The sequence below is a fragment of the Leptinotarsa decemlineata genome, unplaced genomic scaffold, assembly GCF_025532065.1.
Source record: "Leptinotarsa decemlineata unplaced genomic scaffold, Ldec_3_MD MMD2_P_RNA_scaffold_1, whole genome shotgun sequence".
NCBI lineage: Eukaryota > Metazoa > Arthropoda > Insecta > Coleoptera > Chrysomelidae > Leptinotarsa > Leptinotarsa decemlineata.
In genome coordinates, this window is record NW_027412523.1 from 1,647,329 (window position 1) to 1,666,011 (window position 18,683).

General features: G+C 35.3%; 2 protein-coding genes and 1 long non-coding RNA gene across 4 annotated transcripts; 1 reads left to right on the plus strand and 2 right to left on the minus strand.

Annotated features, from left to right (window-relative positions):
* Positions 1-1,243: 1,243 nt before the first annotated feature.
* LOC141481123 (uncharacterized) lies at positions 1,244-11,231 on the plus strand. Its single transcript, XR_012464752.1, has 2 exons — positions 1,244-1,364; positions 3,348-11,231. It is a non-coding gene; the product is annotated as an uncharacterized lncRNA (long non-coding RNA).
* On the minus strand, positions 9,825-14,130 carry LOC141481083 (uncharacterized). Its single transcript, XM_074172202.1, has 2 exons — positions 13,744-14,130; positions 9,825-13,684 (listed from the first exon to the last, which is right to left on the minus strand). Exon 2 carries the CDS (start codon positions 12,901-12,903, stop codon positions 12,307-12,309), a length of 597 nt encoding a protein of 198 aa, XP_074028303.1. The 5' UTR covers positions 12,904-13,684; positions 13,744-14,130; the 3' UTR covers positions 9,825-12,306.
* Positions 14,131-15,048: 918 nt separating this feature from the next.
* Positions 15,049-18,480, minus strand: LOC111508419 (regulator of microtubule dynamics protein 1). Of its 2 annotated transcripts, XM_023163900.2 has the most exons (7): positions 18,306-18,480; positions 17,973-18,255; positions 17,763-17,916; positions 17,513-17,705; positions 16,353-16,584; positions 15,540-15,756; positions 15,049-15,478 (listed from the first exon to the last, which is right to left on the minus strand). In XM_023163900.2, the coding sequence occupies exons 2-7, from the start codon at positions 18,161-18,163 to the stop codon at positions 15,419-15,421; spliced, it is 1,047 nt and encodes a 348-aa protein (XP_023019668.1). In that variant the 5' UTR covers positions 18,164-18,255; positions 18,306-18,480; the 3' UTR covers positions 15,049-15,418. The 2 variants fall into 2 exon arrangements, with proteins under 2 accessions (XP_023019668.1, XP_023019666.1); XM_023163898.2 differs by having other exon boundaries at positions 17,973-18,480.
* Between the last annotated feature and the right edge of the window lie 203 nt (positions 18,481-18,683).

Sequence of the window (18,683 nt, forward strand, 5' to 3'; positions counted from 1 at the left end):
TAGCGGCTAATCCTTTTATGTTTTACTGAATTTAACACAAGACACCAAAACTGAATTTCACTCAGTTAAACTGGCAATCAAAAAGGAAAAGAAAGAAAAACCGAGTTTTTCCCCAACCTCCCAAAAGTACCTCGAATACCACACTATTCGAATAACTCGCGATTGAACTCTCGTTTGCCCCTTTCTTTCGAATAATTTATTAGTTTTCCAACTTTATTTCCCCCCAAAAAATTCAGCGTAACCCTAGTTGCACACACACACACCGATTTTGGACGGCCTACTTTGTACCGGTCGTCCAAATTCCAATAGTGAACCACATGTAGGAACGGTACCTGGCACACACGCCGACCGTTGATCGTCGCCGGTAAAATACCGGTGAGCAGCCGTCCACTGCCACTGTATCACCGGCAGTACCGGTAAGTAGTGGCGTACATGACTAAATACACTCTTGCATACTCACCGGTTTTTTACCGACCATTTCAGTCTCGAATGCTCGGTGAAATTGTAGTTACTACGCATTAACTTCGTTTTGGTAGTGTGTGCTAATTTCGACAACAAAGAAACTGATTGTTTGACCGATAAAAATCCGGTGAGTGTGCAAGCACCCGCTACCAATAAAATATCGGCCGATTTTATACTGGCCGTCCAAAATCGGTGTGTGTGCAACTAGCGTAACGCTAGTTGCACTAGCGTTATATACGCTAGTGGAACATAAGTGGAACCACACCAATAGGTGGTTCCACTTATGTTTCGCTTGCGTTTACGCAGTTATTTTTATCAAGTACTTTCTTAGTTTTTTCTCATTTTGTCTTCAATCGAGGACCACCTGCCCGGTACTAACGATGCCCAATAGGCTGAAACAGCTGTATACCGGTGGCTCTTAAATTGAAATCAATATGGGAGTGATCAAAGAGTACTTACCTATATATTTTATATATATATATATATATATATATATATATATATATATATATATATATATATATATATATATATATATATATATATTCGCCCCCCCCCGAGAAAAGCTTCTGGATCCGTCCATGTTCTCATTTCTGTGACACATTCGTATGGTATGAATCTAAAAACGTATTGCAACAATTTGAATTGTATTTCATAGAAATGTATTGATAATACATAAACCTAACATAAGGTAGCGTGAGGAGGCCTTTGGTGTTTATATATTTATATTTATAACAACGTTATCGCTATAAACTAAGAAGGAATCATTTCAAGACGCAGTATTTTATCTTACTTCTTTGTATTTGCGTGTTTGATTTTCTTTTGAACTTACATGATTTCAAAACATAAATTTCGATTCAAACAATCTCTAATTAATACCATTATTTTCTAATACACTTGGGGTGAGTTCATTTTTCGAAATATATTCTCAATGTGAAATATTTGAACCCTTCTGATATTTTTATATTCATAATATTTGTTACAGAAGAGAAGTTCATGGAATTTCAATTTCTCAACTCTTTCTCAGATTTTTTATGCTCGACTTCATAAGCGATAGAATATTTGAATTGTTACAAAATAAGTAGAAACAAATGTTGAACGGTTTTATTGAAATATGCAATGAAAACTAAAAAATAATTCGGAAGGTTCTTGATAGCAGTCATCACACCACTCTCCTCAGCAATATATGGTAATGATCAGATAAAATAATTAAAAAATCGTTGGGCGTAGCGTAACCTAAATATGTGAATACTACGCCCAACGATTTTATTATTATTTTTATCTGATCAATACCGTAGATTGCTGAGGTGGTGAGGTGACAGCTACCTAGGATCTTCCGAATTATTTTTTAGTTTTTAGCACATTTTTTAATGAAACCGTTCAACAAAAATAACTTTTTTACTTATTTTATCTTCAAGTTTTCAGTTTCTAATTCTCATCCAGCCTAATGCCATACAGTTCCCGGCACGTTTTAACATTTTACCTCAACTTGGTTGACACTGGAAGTCACAGCATTCTGGAAATGACCTTTGACTTTATGCCTCCAACTGTCAAATACGAACTGCCTTATAAAGTACTGTTCCCTTGTAGAGATGACTGGATACTCCGGAAGAAGGAAATATCAAGAGCAGATAGTTGTTGGTTCACAGATGGATCTGGTGCAGTTGTTTTCAGTCGCAGGCCCAGGACAGAGATATCAACCTATCTAGGAACCTATGCGATTGTATTTCAAGCGAAAATTTACACTATTGAATAGTGTTCGAAGAGATTGGAAGAATCCAACCTCATACACAAGCCAATAAAAATATTCTCGGACAGTCAAGCGGCGTTGGAAGCTCTTGGCTCCTACCAGGCAACGTCTAAATTGGTAGCAAATTGTCAAAAACGACTCTCCTCGATAGGAATCATCAACAGAATGCCTCTGGTCTGGATCCTTGGCCATACTGGCCTGGAAGGCAATGAAGCTGCTGTCTCCCTTGCAAAGGAGGGTGCTGCAAGCAGCTTCTTCGGGCCAGAACCTGTCATTTGCATCTACTCGATAGGAATACTTAACAAATTGCCTCTGGTCTGGATTCCTGGCCATACTGGCCTGGAAGGCAATGAGGTTGCTGACTCCCTTGCCAAGGAGGGTGCTGCAAGCAGCTTCATCGGACCAGACCTATCATTGGCATCACTTTAGGCTTTGCCAAACAAAGATTGAACACTTGGATGGCAAAAAGATTTATGGACTTCTGGCAGAATCTTCCAGGATTGGCTCACTCCGCGTTTATTCATACTTTGAAGCTTGATACCAAACAGTTGACTACAGTAGGGATGAACTATGATGTCTAACAGGCCTTCTTACAGGTCACTGTAAGAGGCCTGTGTCGCCTCTGTTTGGAAAATGATGAAACAGCAGAACACGTACTTTATATGTGCTCTGTCCCGCTGGGGACCGAAATAGGTTTTTAGAGTTCAGCTTCGTTAAGAAACTGGGTTTATTTGGTCGAGTGTCAATAGGTGCGAGCCACAATAAACCCTTATGGGTTACGTTGGAGGGTCGAATAGACCCACTCACTTTGGATACAACCTAACCTAACTACTACAGTACTAGTCAAGCCCTATCATTTGATACTCATATTGAGGTAGTTGTGAAACACTATGTAATCTGCCATTTTGTAGCTGCGGTCATCTTGGATTAACAATGATACAGAATGTATTAAATTGGATTGTCTTCAAAACTAAATATGTGTACTAAATATCCGATCAATCTGTCACCAAGAGGGGGTCAAACTTCACTTACTAACTTTGAAGCAAACAAACAGAGCAAGCTAAATAAAACCGTTTGTAAAACTATTTCAATCATCATGTGCCTTGTGAATAATATGAATCAATTTTTGTTTCAGGTTACATTCAAGAATTCTATGAAACACAAGGGATATCAGGAAATATCGTAAAACATTAAATTTAGACACTTTATCTTGAAATTAGTGTACTAAATTTGTCAGTTTCAGATGCATAGTGCTTCGAAAACTTCATAAGATGGCAGTAACTTAGAAAACAACCACAATTCAGAATGTATTCCATTTCGTAATTTAACTTTCGACATGAAGCTACAAGATGATCTTCAAACGTTGTTTTTTATGACCATATCCTAAGACGTGTCATTTTACCATTAAATTTGTTTTATTTTGCAGGTCACTCTATTGAAACCAACACCAGGAACAATTAACAATGATTTGAATGTACTTACTTTAATTTTTCAAGTTTCAGATCAACCACCTACACCGGGAGTCCTCAAATATCCAAAAACAACTACCTCTTTTTGTATATAATATGTATATATGTTTTCTAAACAATATGTTTTTCAGGATTCATGCATATCTATTCATTTTTATCGAATATATAAATGACCATCACCTACTTTTTAATTACTATTGTTGCAAAGTATTGAAACTCATATCACATATTTTTCTGTTCGATTTTTTTTCAATATTACAATTTCATAAACTGATTATCAAACTGTTACAGGATCCCTATACTTAGCCAAGCTAGGTAACCAAACGAAAAATTTCCAAAACCCTCTAGGTAACTCCCCCACCATAGTCTTCAGCGAGGAATACAAGAAAGAAGAGAGTGACCTCGCTGAAAACGACTTCATCAAAGCCCTCTGCGCCAAAATCCAAGGAGAGAAACCCGCCGAATGTTACAAAAACGGTACTGAAACATTTTTTATTAACCTAGGACTCTTACTGATAACCACGTTTACCAGTTACCTCTACTCTAAGCTTCGTTAGATGAAAGTTATCGTTGTGTTTCATTTTCATCGTAGTCCAAACAGGGTATCAATTAAAAATTCTCGAATCTAGCTTTGATGTTTCAAGAAACATGGTTTATTTACAGTGTCGCACATAGAGGGCGCAAAATATGGAAGTTTAATTTGTTTAAAGGTCCATTCAGAAGTAGATTCCACAGTAAATAGTTGCTTGAAGAATGAGTAGAAAACGGCCCCTTTTCTTTTGTCATTTGCTACTCTAAACCTGTCAAATTTGACAGGTCAGTTTCGAAAATGTCAATGAAATGAGTTGCTGTTTTCAATTCCATAATTTCGCTCCAAATTTTAACTTGCTCTTGTCCCTTTGACTTTTTTCTATTTTTTTAATTCGTTGGATCTTTCGCTCTACCGATTTGAACCAACCATGCATTGGCTTATCCTTGTGTTTCCGTAGAAGTGAGGTGATCTCTACGGCTTTTATATGAGGTATTTGATGAACCGGTTCCAACTCGGTGACAGAGTTGTGGTCACCTCGTTCAGTGTCGGAAACTAAACCGAGTTCATCAGCTGCTCGGGTAACTGCCCTAAAGAGAAATGGTCCAATTCCTGATCTCTCATGGTCACGGACCATGCAGAGAAGAGGATCCGATCTTCTGACAGGCTATATCCAGTACCATTCTGTCATGTAGACACTCCAAACTCAAAAGTCCACGGCCTTCCTGTTGTCGGGGGAAGTTCAACCGTAGAACGAACGATTTAGGATGCAAACTCCTCTAGAGATGCATCATTTTTCGGGTTTTATTATTATTATGTTTGTTATTATTATTTTTGTGCAAGTATTCTTAGTAAAACTGCAAAAAAATGTTTGGGAGAAAAAACGTTAAAGTTTCTGGCCCGTCACAGTTTGGATATTTTTTTATCATTATTGTGAGGGCCCCTCTCCCGTGGAAGCCCCGGAGCACTAGCCCTGCCTGCCCTCCCCTAAATACGGCCCTGATTTTGATGAATACGAGGCTTCGATATCATATCTTGCCCAGAATATACCCACATTGGCTTACTATCAGAAAAAAATAATTGCACGCCCAGAAATTCGTCTTCGTTTTCGCAAAGTTTATGTAGTTTTTCTATTTCATTGTGAAACTAATGAAAAAAATCCAGTGTATGGGCGCTAATACGTCAATAATCGACTAAACGAATTTTAATTCATTCTTATTACGCTCGTATTCATTTTTTTAACAACCCATTGGATATTGTTTTCACCAAGAATTTAGTTGCAGATGAATTGAAAATATTTAGATGCATTTTTCGAGCAAATGATATTTTTCGCAACTTTTGTTGAATTAAGCTCATGAATCTTACAGTCTTCATTTTCAACATTATATATGTAAAAACATTGAACCAAATTCCCAACAAAAATAAAAAGACATGTAGTTCATGATTCAATGTGTTGTCCTTACCATCCTATTCTAATTATAGTCCTTGCAATTACAGACTTTGTGGCATTTTTATTAACTAAAGGATTTATGTTAGCTCAACACTCCCGAATGGTGAACTATAAATGTTTTTTGTTCGCAAATGAACTGTGCTTGCACTCCTCTTGTTTCAGATAACCTCATAGATAAAAGTCCATTGGAGATAAGTCCGGTGATCTTGGTGGGCAACTGTTTTTGTACAAAATTCTTCTCAAAATTTCTTTGTCAACCCCTATATTTTCACTGATACTCCCAATACTGGTTTTTCCGTTTTCAACAACGCTCAAACAAACATTGAGTTGTTCCTCTTTCTTATACTTTATTGGATTATGTGGTTTCTTAAAACGATTGTCCACAAAGCCAGTTTCTTTGAATGTTTCCATTTTTTCTCACGGTAATATAGTGAATATTCCTCCAGGATGACAGTGATTAAAAATACAAGGGAAATTTCGATATGGCACATTCTCATCACAATAAAGAACAATTTCTACTTTGTCTTGTGTGGATAATATTGTACATAAAACTTATTTGTGAATTGTCCATGATAATAAATGAACAAATTTTCGAAACATTTTTTATTTCGAGACGGTTTTTGCTAAGGCCGTAGCTTCCTCGGTAGAAGTTACGTCTAGAAAAAAAGAATGTTTGTGAAAATTGTTAAATTACTGTCATAGATAGTAATTTAATAATTCAACGAGTAACGGGTCAGTCCATTCATTATTTGAGAATCATAAATGTACGAAAATCCGTGGAGAAAATAACTTAAATTATTGAACGCAATAATTTGACATTGACCAAAACTAAAAATTTGTTTCAAAAGCCAACCAAGGGAAAAGTTCATTTCGATTGGATCAATGGTACTATTTTCTTCCCGGAATGGTGCATTAGTTTTGTATTGTTTGAAATCACGAACTGAATTATTGACGTATCAACTTCACCTTCAAAATCCGAATCAATTTCACAAAGAAATGAATAACAAGATGAACACTACATAAGAGACGTTTTTCTGGTGGTGCATTTTCTTTTTTACTGATAACAGACCAATGAACGATTGGCAACCTTTTCCTTTGGCATGTATCGAAACCTACAAGAGAACGTTGATTTTTCAAGGATTTTATAAGATAAAATCAAATTTGACTGGTTTCCAAAGCACAAGTTTGCTGCGTAATGAAATTTTGAATAGAATTTTCAATGAAAAAAACTTCCATATGTAGCTGACTTTGTATGTGACACTGTAGATTCAAAATTCATTAAAATATTGTTAAGTCGAATCCATCAAATCATTTTCTAGGTAATCATTCAGAATACTTGACGCGAAGGTCATAATGAATCCAACAACATAAGTTCAAGGGCGGCTGGTGAGCACACAAAAAACTCAGACATATTTTTTTTACTTCGGGTTTTAATATTTCTCAGTGAACGAATTCAAGGTCAGTAAAAAAAATAGTGAATTGCAACAGTACGTTATACAGCTGCAAAACATCCATTCATTTTTACTGAAAAACAAAAAAATTCAGAAGCATTCTATCATTTATTAAATTCAGGTTGAACTCTGTATGTTCAAAATGTTTATTCATTATTATATTCTTCGTGATTCCACTCAATAGGTATCAATAAAATCACTGTAAATTATGAAATTTCGTGTTTGGTTTTTCTGATGTTTTGGGTGGAAAATAAATATCTGTATGAAGCCTATTTGCCTGGTTTTCTGGCCGTGGTGTACAGGTTTTTATGCTTGACGTTTCGTCTACTGCTGCGGTAGACATTTTCAAAGGCGAAAAAACCTGCAGATCACGGCCAGAAAACCCGGAAGATAGCCTTCATATACAGTTTTCCCCGGCATTCTCCAGAAAATAAATATATGGAAATTCTAAGGATGCTCTACCTCCTCTTTCTCCTTGAGCCGCCTTTGTACATACCTAAATTCTAATACAATTTCCCACATGATCTGATATACACTAACAGGTGTAATAAGTGCATTAGTACGAATTTCTGAAAATTCAGTTCAGTTCAGGATCATTTCTGGTATGCAACCTCCTCGAAATGTAATTCCAAACATGCTCTATCGGATTCATGTCTGGTGAGTTCGGTGGCCAATCCATCCTTGTAACTCTTCTTCCTCCAGAACGTTTTGCACAGCATGTGTTTGATGTGGTGGGGCATTATCATCCATAATCACAAAATCATTACCTATGATGCCTCGGCGAACAGTCAAACCACATCCAAAATGACATTTTGAAGGTGAAATTGCCCCGTCATTGTCCTAGGTACCTACAATTATCAGTGGTGTTCGTGTTCCATAGATGATAGCACCCCATAGCCATAATAGCTTTCACGTCAATTTGGATTGATATTCAATGCCAAATTCAGTCGGTGCTGACGTCCTGTTGGTCTCCAAACACGAATGCGATACTATTCATTCATAAGCCCAAAACGGCTCTCATCAGAAAACATGATACTTCGCCACTGATATTGGTGCCATTGTGAATGGGTTCTTGCCCAGTTCAAACGTCTTCGTCTGTGTGCGGCATTTATCTCGGTGCCCACAAAACGCGCCAACGTAATGAACCACCACTAAGAAGACGCCTACGAACTGTGCGGCTTGATAAATTGATACCATACGTTCTTTGGAAATCTCTGCCATATAGCCTTGTGCTTTTTCAATGGGTTTCCTGTGTGCATACTGCAACAGGTATCGATCCTGACATTAAGTTTTCCGTCTTCTCCGACCCCTTTGGTGCATTTCGTGTACATGACCACGTGCTGTGAACCTCGAGATTACCCTAGAAACTATGCTCTGGATAAAACCTAGATCTCTCGTTATATGCCATTGGGTCCACCCTTGTTCGTGCAAAGCTACAATAATCATATGATCTTCTTCAGATAAACGTGCACCAGGATAACTTTCACTATATTATTAGACATGAGTCGAAAATTCACTGATTTCAAGTTCTTCATTTGAAAATTTTGAAACAACCGTGGACATAGTTTTTTGAGATCTAACCTTTTTGCTGTTTATTTGTAATAATCGATCCTATGAGAGATTAATATGTAGGTTCTCAATTCCTTAAAATCTGATTCTTCATAAAATTTGGGTCTAATGCATTACTTATGCCGGTGAGTGTATTCGAGATATGCAGTTCTTGATTCATCATCGTAATAAAGAAACTGGTCTACTGCGCCGAAGGGAAGCAAAGACCATAAAAAAGAGAAGAAGAAGAAGTGATAATGCAACTTGAAACAACAGAGACAAAGTATGAGAAGTTTTAACAGAAATGCTCTGTCAATTTTGTGATCATATTTGTATATATTACTGTAATTAAAAAAATCTTGATGTTTCATTGGCAATCCGAAATTCCGATGTATCCGTACTGTTTAGCCGTAATAATCGAAATGGTTCAAAATTGGCTATGTGTTTTCGAAATTTTATAACCTTGTGGTTGTTGAAGACCTTCAATATTATATTCAAAAGACCGTTATTGTAACCCAAGCCTGCCACCCGAAAAGCAAAATAAATTAGTAACAGGAATTTATATATGGGGTTCTGAACATAAAGTCACTATAAATAACGTGTTGAAACATGGAAAACATGTTCGAAGTTCTTTAATGTAGTTTCAGCTACCTTGTAGGTAACCTTACCAAAATGTCAGAGGTTGTAAAACGTAAGTATTTTGTAGTTTTTTCATGTTGATACAATGTTCTCAGAGTTCAAAATGAAAAATATTTAAACACGATATTTGTAATGATTTTATCTGGTGAACATTATAAGTTGAATCCTGCTATGAATTATGTCGAAAGTCTCGCCCACTTCTTGGATAATTTGATTAGATAAAAATGTCATTCTCTGTGCCAAAATTGACAAAAGTAATACATAAAAAGCCAAATACCGCTGTTGAAAACACGAGTTCAATAAAAAAAACTGATAATTTACCCTCCCGAAATGTTTTTCAAGTTTCCATGCATGCTGTAGACAGAACATTGAACCTACTACCTGTATAATCCACTTCATATATTATTTCAATAACTTGTTAAAACAATGTATAGATGTTATAAGCAAAGTGGTTTTACGAAGATAGAAATGAATTTATTATTTTTTATATGTAGCAGGTTCTTAAATGGAATTTTTCTTGAAGCCACATTGTTAAAACAGATATGTTAATGTGAAATCTGTTGCTCTGTAAATGCCAAACAGATATGTTGGGATAATTTTCATACCCTATACAGAGATCGATATATTTGACATTAACCGTAAGTCGTTACTTTTTTCCAGTGGATATAAGTTAGCACTAAGTATCAGTACAAGAAGGTTATAAAACAGTTAAATGGTGAATATAAATTTAGCCTATTTCCCAATTAATTTTGCGAATTAATTCATAGTTCATCCGAATGGACTAAAAGACAAAACTTCAGAAAAAGAGCTACATATTCAACTATTATTTTTCTAGTTTCATGGCTATAGATATTAACAATAAATATACAGGGTGCAATCAAAAAGTAATTTGCAGAAAGGGACCAGATTGATCTTGTTTTGTATGTTGAGCTAAACTCGTTTTGAGTATCCTAAACAACTTTTCGCTCTAGATCAACGCTGAAATCAGAACCAGAAAATCGCCGAAATTATTTTAAGAATTCTCTTACCACCTCTGTATAGGGTTGAAAATTAATTAACGTAACACCTCAAATGATAAACTGTATATATCTACAAACTCGTAAGTGTTCAAAATGTGTCGGAAATAATTTTTATTAAATGAAAAGTCTCAAAACATCGATTAATTTCAATGGTTTTCTTTCCCGAAACAAGTGAAATTTTCAAATGAAATCATGACGTCCAATAAATTTACATATTAGGTGTTTCGTAGGCGCATTTTTTCCTGTGGTTTGTCAATTTCCGAATGAAAGTATCCGAAACTAGGATGAATCGAATAGCAAAAGTGTTTTTCATTAACAGCAGTTTTAAAATTTGATACTAGAGAATAATAGAGAATCGCAATCCTAGTTTCAGGTACAGATTTTAAGATTTGTGGAAATTGAACTGTTTTCTTTCATGCAATTGGGAGTTGTGATACTTCTTGTAAAAATAAGATAAGGTATAAATATGTGATCATACAGTTGTGAATAATATTAGTGTTGAAAATGATTAAATTTTAAGACAAAACTTCTGATCATTTTAGCCTAACCGGTTATTCTGTTCCATTATCCATAAATCGATAATTTGTGTTCTTTAGATAGAAAATATCAGTGTCGAAGATATACTTCTGCTTTTTATGTAATTTTTAAACATATAAAAATGACCCTATAAGAAAATATTAAAAACTAGATTAGATTAGAAAAGTTTCATTCTTAATAACCATAACATGTGGTGCATGGTACCAGATAGATGTTGATTAGGAACAAAGATTAAGACTTGACAATTTTTATATGTATGTAAATAAAATCAAAATTATGTTTGAGTATAAATGCTTGAAATTGTACAAGAAAGGTGACCCGTTTGTCAATTTGAGTTGTATTTGTTCCTCCCTTGAATAAATTTAATTATTGTTTAATGGCATTTCATTTGTCACATAACCCGATTTCATTGTTATTTTTATATAAATTCCATTATCTATTATTGTGAATAAAATTCCAGAAGTTATTAAGTGTTTTATTGTTTCAAAATTTATAACCATTGTGGATTTTCTATAACATAGGAAGGCTAAATGATTACAGATAAATAATCCATAATTTACTGACTTCCAGTAAAAACAGGTGAATACAATTAATGATATTACTAGTGATTTATTCTAGGTGTAATTTCCTGGTGAGACAATACTAAGCAGCAGGGGCAAATTATTGAAATAAATTTGGTCGTTCATGAGATATTGTGTATTTTTGAGTTTATTGAATACCGTACTTTCCAGAAGATTAAGTGTGAAACCTCTCTTCAGTATGATCCAAGTTCCTTGGAGGTTTTTTCTTTTGGGTTCACTGTTTTGATTGTTTTGTGTTTTGTCTCAGGTGTTGAGTGATGTAGGTAGGGGAGACCGGGGCTGGTTGGTACGCTTTTCAAATTGAAGCCCCTCTAATTTTTTTATTGATAGACAGTGAGAAAATACATTTGATTTCCAGATTAGTGTTGTTTTATTTATATAAATTTTAAATTACATAATGTTTGGGCCTATCCTAAATCCAGAATTTAATTTTTTCCTTAAGTATGCAAGTGTACCAAAAGCAACCCCGTATTTGGGGATGGTTGGTACATAACTTGGGGTTGGTTGGTCAAGGCAGAAACTAAGAAAATGATGATTGTTTTTATTTTTTTATGTAAGAATCAGCCTGCAAAAAAATTGTAATACAAAAAAAACCGGTACCTATTCGTTAAAAAAGTGAATAATCTAGTCAGAACCATCCAAATCACAATTATGACAAACGTAGGACAAGCCCGCATCTGCGCATTTTTCATTTTTCAGTGCACCCAATTTTCATTGGGTGCATTTCTCGTTAGGCAAACTATTTGACCAGGGTTCAACGCAAAGCAGGCAGAATATTTCTTCATGACTGCTTGAATCGTCTTTAATTTTTGAATTTTTCGCATTTGCTTGTTTTTTTGTGTTCTTTTTGGTTTTGTCAAAGACCTTTTTTTTATCGATCTCGTTTTATTTTCTTTTTTTCTTCTTCTAATGCATCTTTAATAGGCGTATCTGTCAAGATTTCAGATTTTCTTTTTGTGCGACCCCGTTTCATTTCTGCGGCTTTTGGAAACGGTTTCAAATTTTCGAGATCTGTAAAACTACATGTTGCTACCTTGTTAGATGACTGGAGACACTGAGAATTCTGGGGCGTGGACGTCTTACTTTCTGCAATTCTGCTTGGTCCAACTTGTTGCACGTCTTCGTTGAGATTAGTCTCTTGGTCTGGCAAGGGGTTGTCGACACGTTTTAAAGCCTCTTCGATGGGTGTAATTTGACCAAGTTCAGGTAGATTTGCTTTAACTCCCAATACTTCACCAGGATTTACGTTTTGCTCAATATCTTGCAAATCTTGTTCAGGATCTGGTCTATCTGTAACATAAGCAGTCATAAATTCACTGTCCGGAAAAATATCCCTATTAAATGGATAAATTCCTGAAACCTGGAATCCAGCTGTAATGTTGTTTGGAGTTGCCGCTAATGGTAGTTCAGTACGAACAATACTGGGTATGTCATAAATGGTCATCGTTGCACCCGGACGATTAGTCATCCAAGAATCACAAGCACTATTGACAAACTTCTTTAACGGTCCATACACACTGCGATCCAGAGTTTGGAGCTTATGGCTACAGTGAGGCGGAAAGGATAACACTGTAATGCCGTGATCTACGCAGATTTTTAGTGCTTCGGGAGATAAATGAGAATCATGGTTGTCTATCAAAAGCAGGAGAGGTTTTCTTTAGACGCCTTGGAGTATTGAATAAAATGCTGGACATATTGTATAAAATGAACTTCTTTCATCCAGCCTGATAGATTGGCACTTCGATCGCTTCCAGGCGAAAATGGGGCTTAAAAGGAACACGACGAAATATGAAGAAAGGTGGCACAGTATTTCCAGCGGCAAAAACTGCACACCCCAAAGTAACTCTTCCCACTTGTTTGACACCACGTCTACCCACAATTCGGTCAGATCTCTGTTTCGTCCATATTCCAGATATCCACAGGACTAAAGTTATACCTTCTAAGAACAATTTTTAGATTGCTGAAAAATCTGTCTACATTTGTTTTATTGAAGCTCGTGGCTCTAAACAAACTGGTGGCCTCAGGTGTCCTTATAGCCAATCCAGCATTTCGCTTTAAAAATTATGTAAACCAGTCGTGGCCTGCCATCTCATTTTTCTTCCAGCTATTTGGAACCGTCAGGTGCAAAGAAGTTGCATATAAATAAGCTAATCTTTTCACTTCTTTGGGCGTAAGATCATATTATACTAAATATCGGCAGCTTTTTTTATGTAATCTGTGAGATTGGGCTCTTGAAGCTCGGTGAAAATCTAAAACCAAAAATTTTCCTAGAAACTAGATCATCAAGTATATTTTTTAAAAAACCTACCTGTCTATTTTTAAAGTATCCAACAACTGTTGAAGGCATTTCTCTTTCTGATTGTAGTTCCTCTAGTGTAAACTTGAAGCAATATCTTCTTAATGTGTTGAATGGAATTTCGAAGTCACTGGCAGCAGATCTTAGAGATTGTCCTTCCGCCCTTAGCATAATATCCGGGGGTATTTTGCCTCTTTCCGATTTTCTTTCAGACGTACGCATTTAAATGAAGGTTTTCTAAAAAAGCCAGCTATTAGCAAAACAAAAAAAAACGTAAAGCTAGCCCCCGGGATTGCTTGGTACACTGTACCAACCAGCCCCTTACAGTTTGTACCAACTATCCCCAAAGCATTTTTTTTACGTTAGAAATGTCAAAACTAAATGTTATAACATTATAAATCAAAGTTTTATATTAGGTAAGTATTGACAAAAGTGCAAATTTTCTTAATATATACACTCTGTTGTTATCGAAAAAGCAATAAAACTGATATTACAAATAAAAACTGATAGGTATTACAAATATTTCAAACTCATAAATATTTACTTACGGGTGACAAAACCACGTGCACCAAGTAAAAGTAAAAAAAACGGCCACACATCAACGATAACTGTCTTCAACTGGCGCGTATTCAAACATCTTTCGATAGATGCGAGCAACGCTGGTGTTTACCGAACGGATTCCAAAATTTTATGAATGTACCAACCAACCGCGGTCTCCCCTATTCTATACATATTAGCTTATTACTACATGATGTCGTTAAGCGATTTTCGGACAATTTTCCTCTACGAATTCAAATTGAATCAAAGCACTGCCGAAACAAACCGGAAAATCAATCAGGCATTTGCCAATGTAATTTAGGACGAGTATTTGAGAATCCTGGTGGAGACTGATTTATCACAAAGGTTGGGTGGGATATAGGCTTTCACGGTTGGCATCAATGTTCTGGTTGGTTTCCGGGTTTTGTCGTGGTCTCCTTTGGTTACAATATCCAAACGTTTCAACCACGGTAGTCATCTTCAGTAGGGTGATCGAAGAGTACCACGGCAAAACCCGGAAACCAACCGAAAAGCTGGGTGGGATATTGGAAGAACTAGGCGTGAGCTCCAATGTGGTTTTTAATGACTTTAAACGTATTGGAGAAGTCAAAAAGCTCAAAAAGTGTGTTTCCCACAATATTAATTATCACGTTTCGAGGTCTTGTTCTTCTTTGCTCTTGCGCAACCAAAACGATCCTTTCATCCCACCAAGAAAACCATGGTTACTGTATGGTGGACAGCGGCTGATGTGATTCATTATTGGTAGAAAAATCCAAAGTATTCAATTGTTATAAAATCTTTATTGTAAATATTTTGAATCTATAACTTAAACCAGTTGGTGTCCGATGGCTCTCTTTTATGGAGAAAGAAACATAAACGACTATACATACTGGTATTGCTCATAAATAAAACAGTTGAATACATAAAACATATCACAACTTTCATATGAGAAACACTTTTGAATCCTCTACCTACATTAAAACATTTATATTGTTTACATTTATACATGTCATACAGTCAATTCAAAATTTTGTAAATATATTTTCTCTTCAAAACGCTTTGGAATGTAGCAATAAAATGATCTTGGTATATTTTAAAAACACACTAACATGGGACCATTAAAAAAACAATGAATCATTAAATAAAATGCCTATCTGTAACTATTATACTTCTTCAGTAGTTCCTCCACCTCGGCATCAACTTTATCGTCCTGTAAAGAGAGAATTATGAATCATATTCTTGAAAACTTGAAGAGAAAGAAAAATACTCACCGCAGCAACACCCTCTCGGCAGTTACTTGCTTTCTGTAGCCAATCAACACCTTCCTTGTAGTCGCCACAAGCTATTTTACATTTTGCAATCATCAACTTATTTTCTTTCCAATCAAAATTTGAAAGTCTTTCAGCTTCCATGAAATGTTCCAAAGCCTCAGGAATTGTAGAATTTGGAGGTTCACCAAATAGAGCTGCTGCTACTTTTCTTTCATACCTAAAACAAAATTGCCTAATTATTGTACAAGTGACAGTTTAATGTGAGAAAATGGATAGTTTACAAAACCGTATCACGTACTTGGCTATACAATAGTTTACGAAGTCAATCCGAACAGCTAAATAAACGACTAATGTACCGGGTCTGATAAATTCACTAGTTAATACCATATAAAACCTCCCACATAAAAATAATGATTAGGCCTCGTATATATAACATGCCGCCCATGCCATATAAAGAAACTGCCGACGTTCGGTAACTACTTAGTTTTTATGCCATTCAAATCAAATCAAATCGGTTTATTTCCAGAGACTCTACAGCATGGAAAAAGTCAATTAAAATTGACTTTGTATATACTATACAAGCCAGTATGAATTCTCTTAATTTAATGTTCGTAACTTGTACCTGTTTGGGCAATAAATGTTTTTTTTTAATTATGAATCACTCTTTTAGATGTAATTAGATGAAATAATTCTAGTTGTGTTACCGAGGGTGACCGGTTGATTGGTAATCACTCATGATACAATTTTGTAATACTTTTGAAACTGATAATTCAATTAGTAGAAGCTTCGACGTAATTAAAAGCTGAAACTTGCCATTTCAACGAAGCTACCTCGAAATCAAACCTCCCAAGCATATGGTGTAGAGAAGGATCTGTAGGACACAATGCTAAAGCTGCATCTACATGTTTCTTGAATATATGTCCATCACTAATTTTTTCCTGCAGTGATACAAAGTCACTTCTAGATCCAATTAAAATTGCATACCATTTGTGAATGTTAGCAGAATCATCTTTCAGTTTGAGAGCTTGTGAGCACGCTTGTATTCCTAAAAATGTTTGCATGAAAACAAAACCTTTTTTGAAAATATTAGTTTTTAGATAGTAGTGGAGCTGACGACCTAGAAAATATTTTTTGAAAATCACTTTTTCCACAACCCAGATTTTAAAAATAAATTTTTCATCTCAATGTTGAACATTTCTGAGAATTCCAGATAACAAAGTTGTAATTTGCTGATAAAAGATAAACAGATAAAAGATAAAAACATAGACTAAAACATTGCCTTCGGGGCATAGATGGTCTTCATTTGCTTGAGTAATCTCTTCATACGTATTCGAGAAGTTTGTTCAAGTGCAAATGAACAAATAACCAGTTCATAATTACTGCAGCCTATTGAATTTCATAACAATTCTCTGTTTAAAAATCTGTTTTTCCCGTTAACCAGCTGTCGCACCCCTACGAACGACAACCCTCAGAAGACGAAACTTATGCGAGATAAGGTTTAACAAGATCTTACCTTTTAACGTGTGATTCCTAACACGTTACAGAAAGTTTACTTTTCAATTGAGCCTTATACATCTTAAAATTTACTTCCACGACATTGAGGCTTAATGAGACTAGAAAAGTGAAAAAAAAAATTTGCAGGAAGTTGGGAATTTTGAAATAAATACATCCTTGAAGTCAGGGCTTCAATCTTTTCTTGTTGTCCAAGTAACTATGCAAACTGCATGACATTGACAGTGGCAGTAGGAAAAATAGGTAGGGGTAAAATGAAAACTGAAATTTTCTTGCTGAACAATTCACAATTCCCATCTCTTACTAAACTTACTTGATATCATGTATAACTATAGCACAGTTAACATTGATATATAAAAAATTACCATGTTACTTCAGTTGGCACCACAAGCAGATTTGGTATGTGGAAAAAATATTTTCAGCGGACATCAAATATTGTGTTAATGGATTTGAAAAAATACCTTTTGAAATGTGTTCTTCGATGATACTAGGAACATTACTTTTTTCAGATATTTTTTGATGAGCTTTTCCAAGTCTCCATAATAATTCTGGATTTCCAGGATATTCAATACCCAAATCACCAAGTTCAATAAGGGAATCCTGTAGGTCATGTAATGATCCGCTATCTAGTTTTACATCAATGATATTCAAGGCCTGCAAAATGATAGAGTGTGATACCAGTCAAACCCAAAATAATTCTGCAAATCATACTTGTTCCAAATCCATCAAACCCAAGTCTGGTTCATCATCACTGACATCAAAGTATTCCATATCAGAACTTTCCACATTACTATCATCTATTGTGGTACCTGATGCAACAGAATTTGCTCTATTTGAACTATTTCTTCCTTTGGTTTTACGTGTCCTAAAAAAACAAAACCTCAAAAATAATGCAATTTACAAACCTATTACTATCCTTGCTTTTTACTCAGTAATTGATTTAATTCTCTTCGCACTTGACTCAACTCTTGATCTAATCGTGCTAAATCTTGTGCCATTGCATGACGAACCCTGTTTTGTCTATACTGTTCAACGAGAAACATGCCTGCTGCTCCTATAACTCCCAGTACTGCAGCACCCAAAAATGCATTTAAATTGTTCACAGCTGGCATTTTTGTTTTTTGGTTATATTTCAAGCTCTCGCCTCATCAAACAAACCCACAATGGAGAAGTACTTCAGTTTTTTTTCTCAACATTTTTATTTCTATAAAATGATAAATAATAATTAGTTTGATTCAAGGACATTTTTTGTACATTTTGGACTTTTGCTTCGGACCATGGACTTCCTTCAGGTATATCTACATCACCTAATTTTTAAAATGTTGAATCTACAACTTTACAATAATTACACAGCCAAATTAACTTATTCAACATGAATATGACAGGTTAAGATTAAAGAGGAAAAGCAAAAAATGAAACTAGTTCGTGTGGTAACGTCACACCTTGGTTATTGTGAGTTTTGATCTGAGTGATTACTACCAGAGTACAGTGTACTCTTTGATTATTACATTAATTATTAATCGTACACAATTTGACATTAGGTGTTATCCTTTAAAATAAATTTGAGCGCAAGATTACGTCGCTTCACTGCTAGCGTTCGATAATCCAGCTCTGTCGCCTCAGTTGCACCTG

What these genes read in the sequence shown, in the direction of transcription:
- LOC111508419 (XM_023163900.2), bottom strand. Translation starts at nt 18,163, where the DNA reads ATGCCAGCTGTGAACAATTTAAATGCATTTTTGGGTGCTGCAGTACTG. An exon ending in CGAAGAACACATTTCAAAAG is followed by an intron (nt 16,585 to 17,512) that starts GTATTTTTTCAA and finishes AAACATTTTTAG; the next exon opens with GAATACAAGCGTGCTCACAA. An exon ending in GAGGTAGCTTCGTTGAAATG is followed by an intron (nt 15,757 to 16,352) that starts GCAAGTTTCAGC and finishes ATTTTGTTTTAG; the next exon opens with GTATGAAAGAAAAGTAGCAG.
- LOC141481083 (XM_074172202.1), bottom strand. Translation starts at nt 12,903, where the DNA reads ATGACTAATCGTCCGGGTGCAACGATGACCATTTATGACATACCCAGT.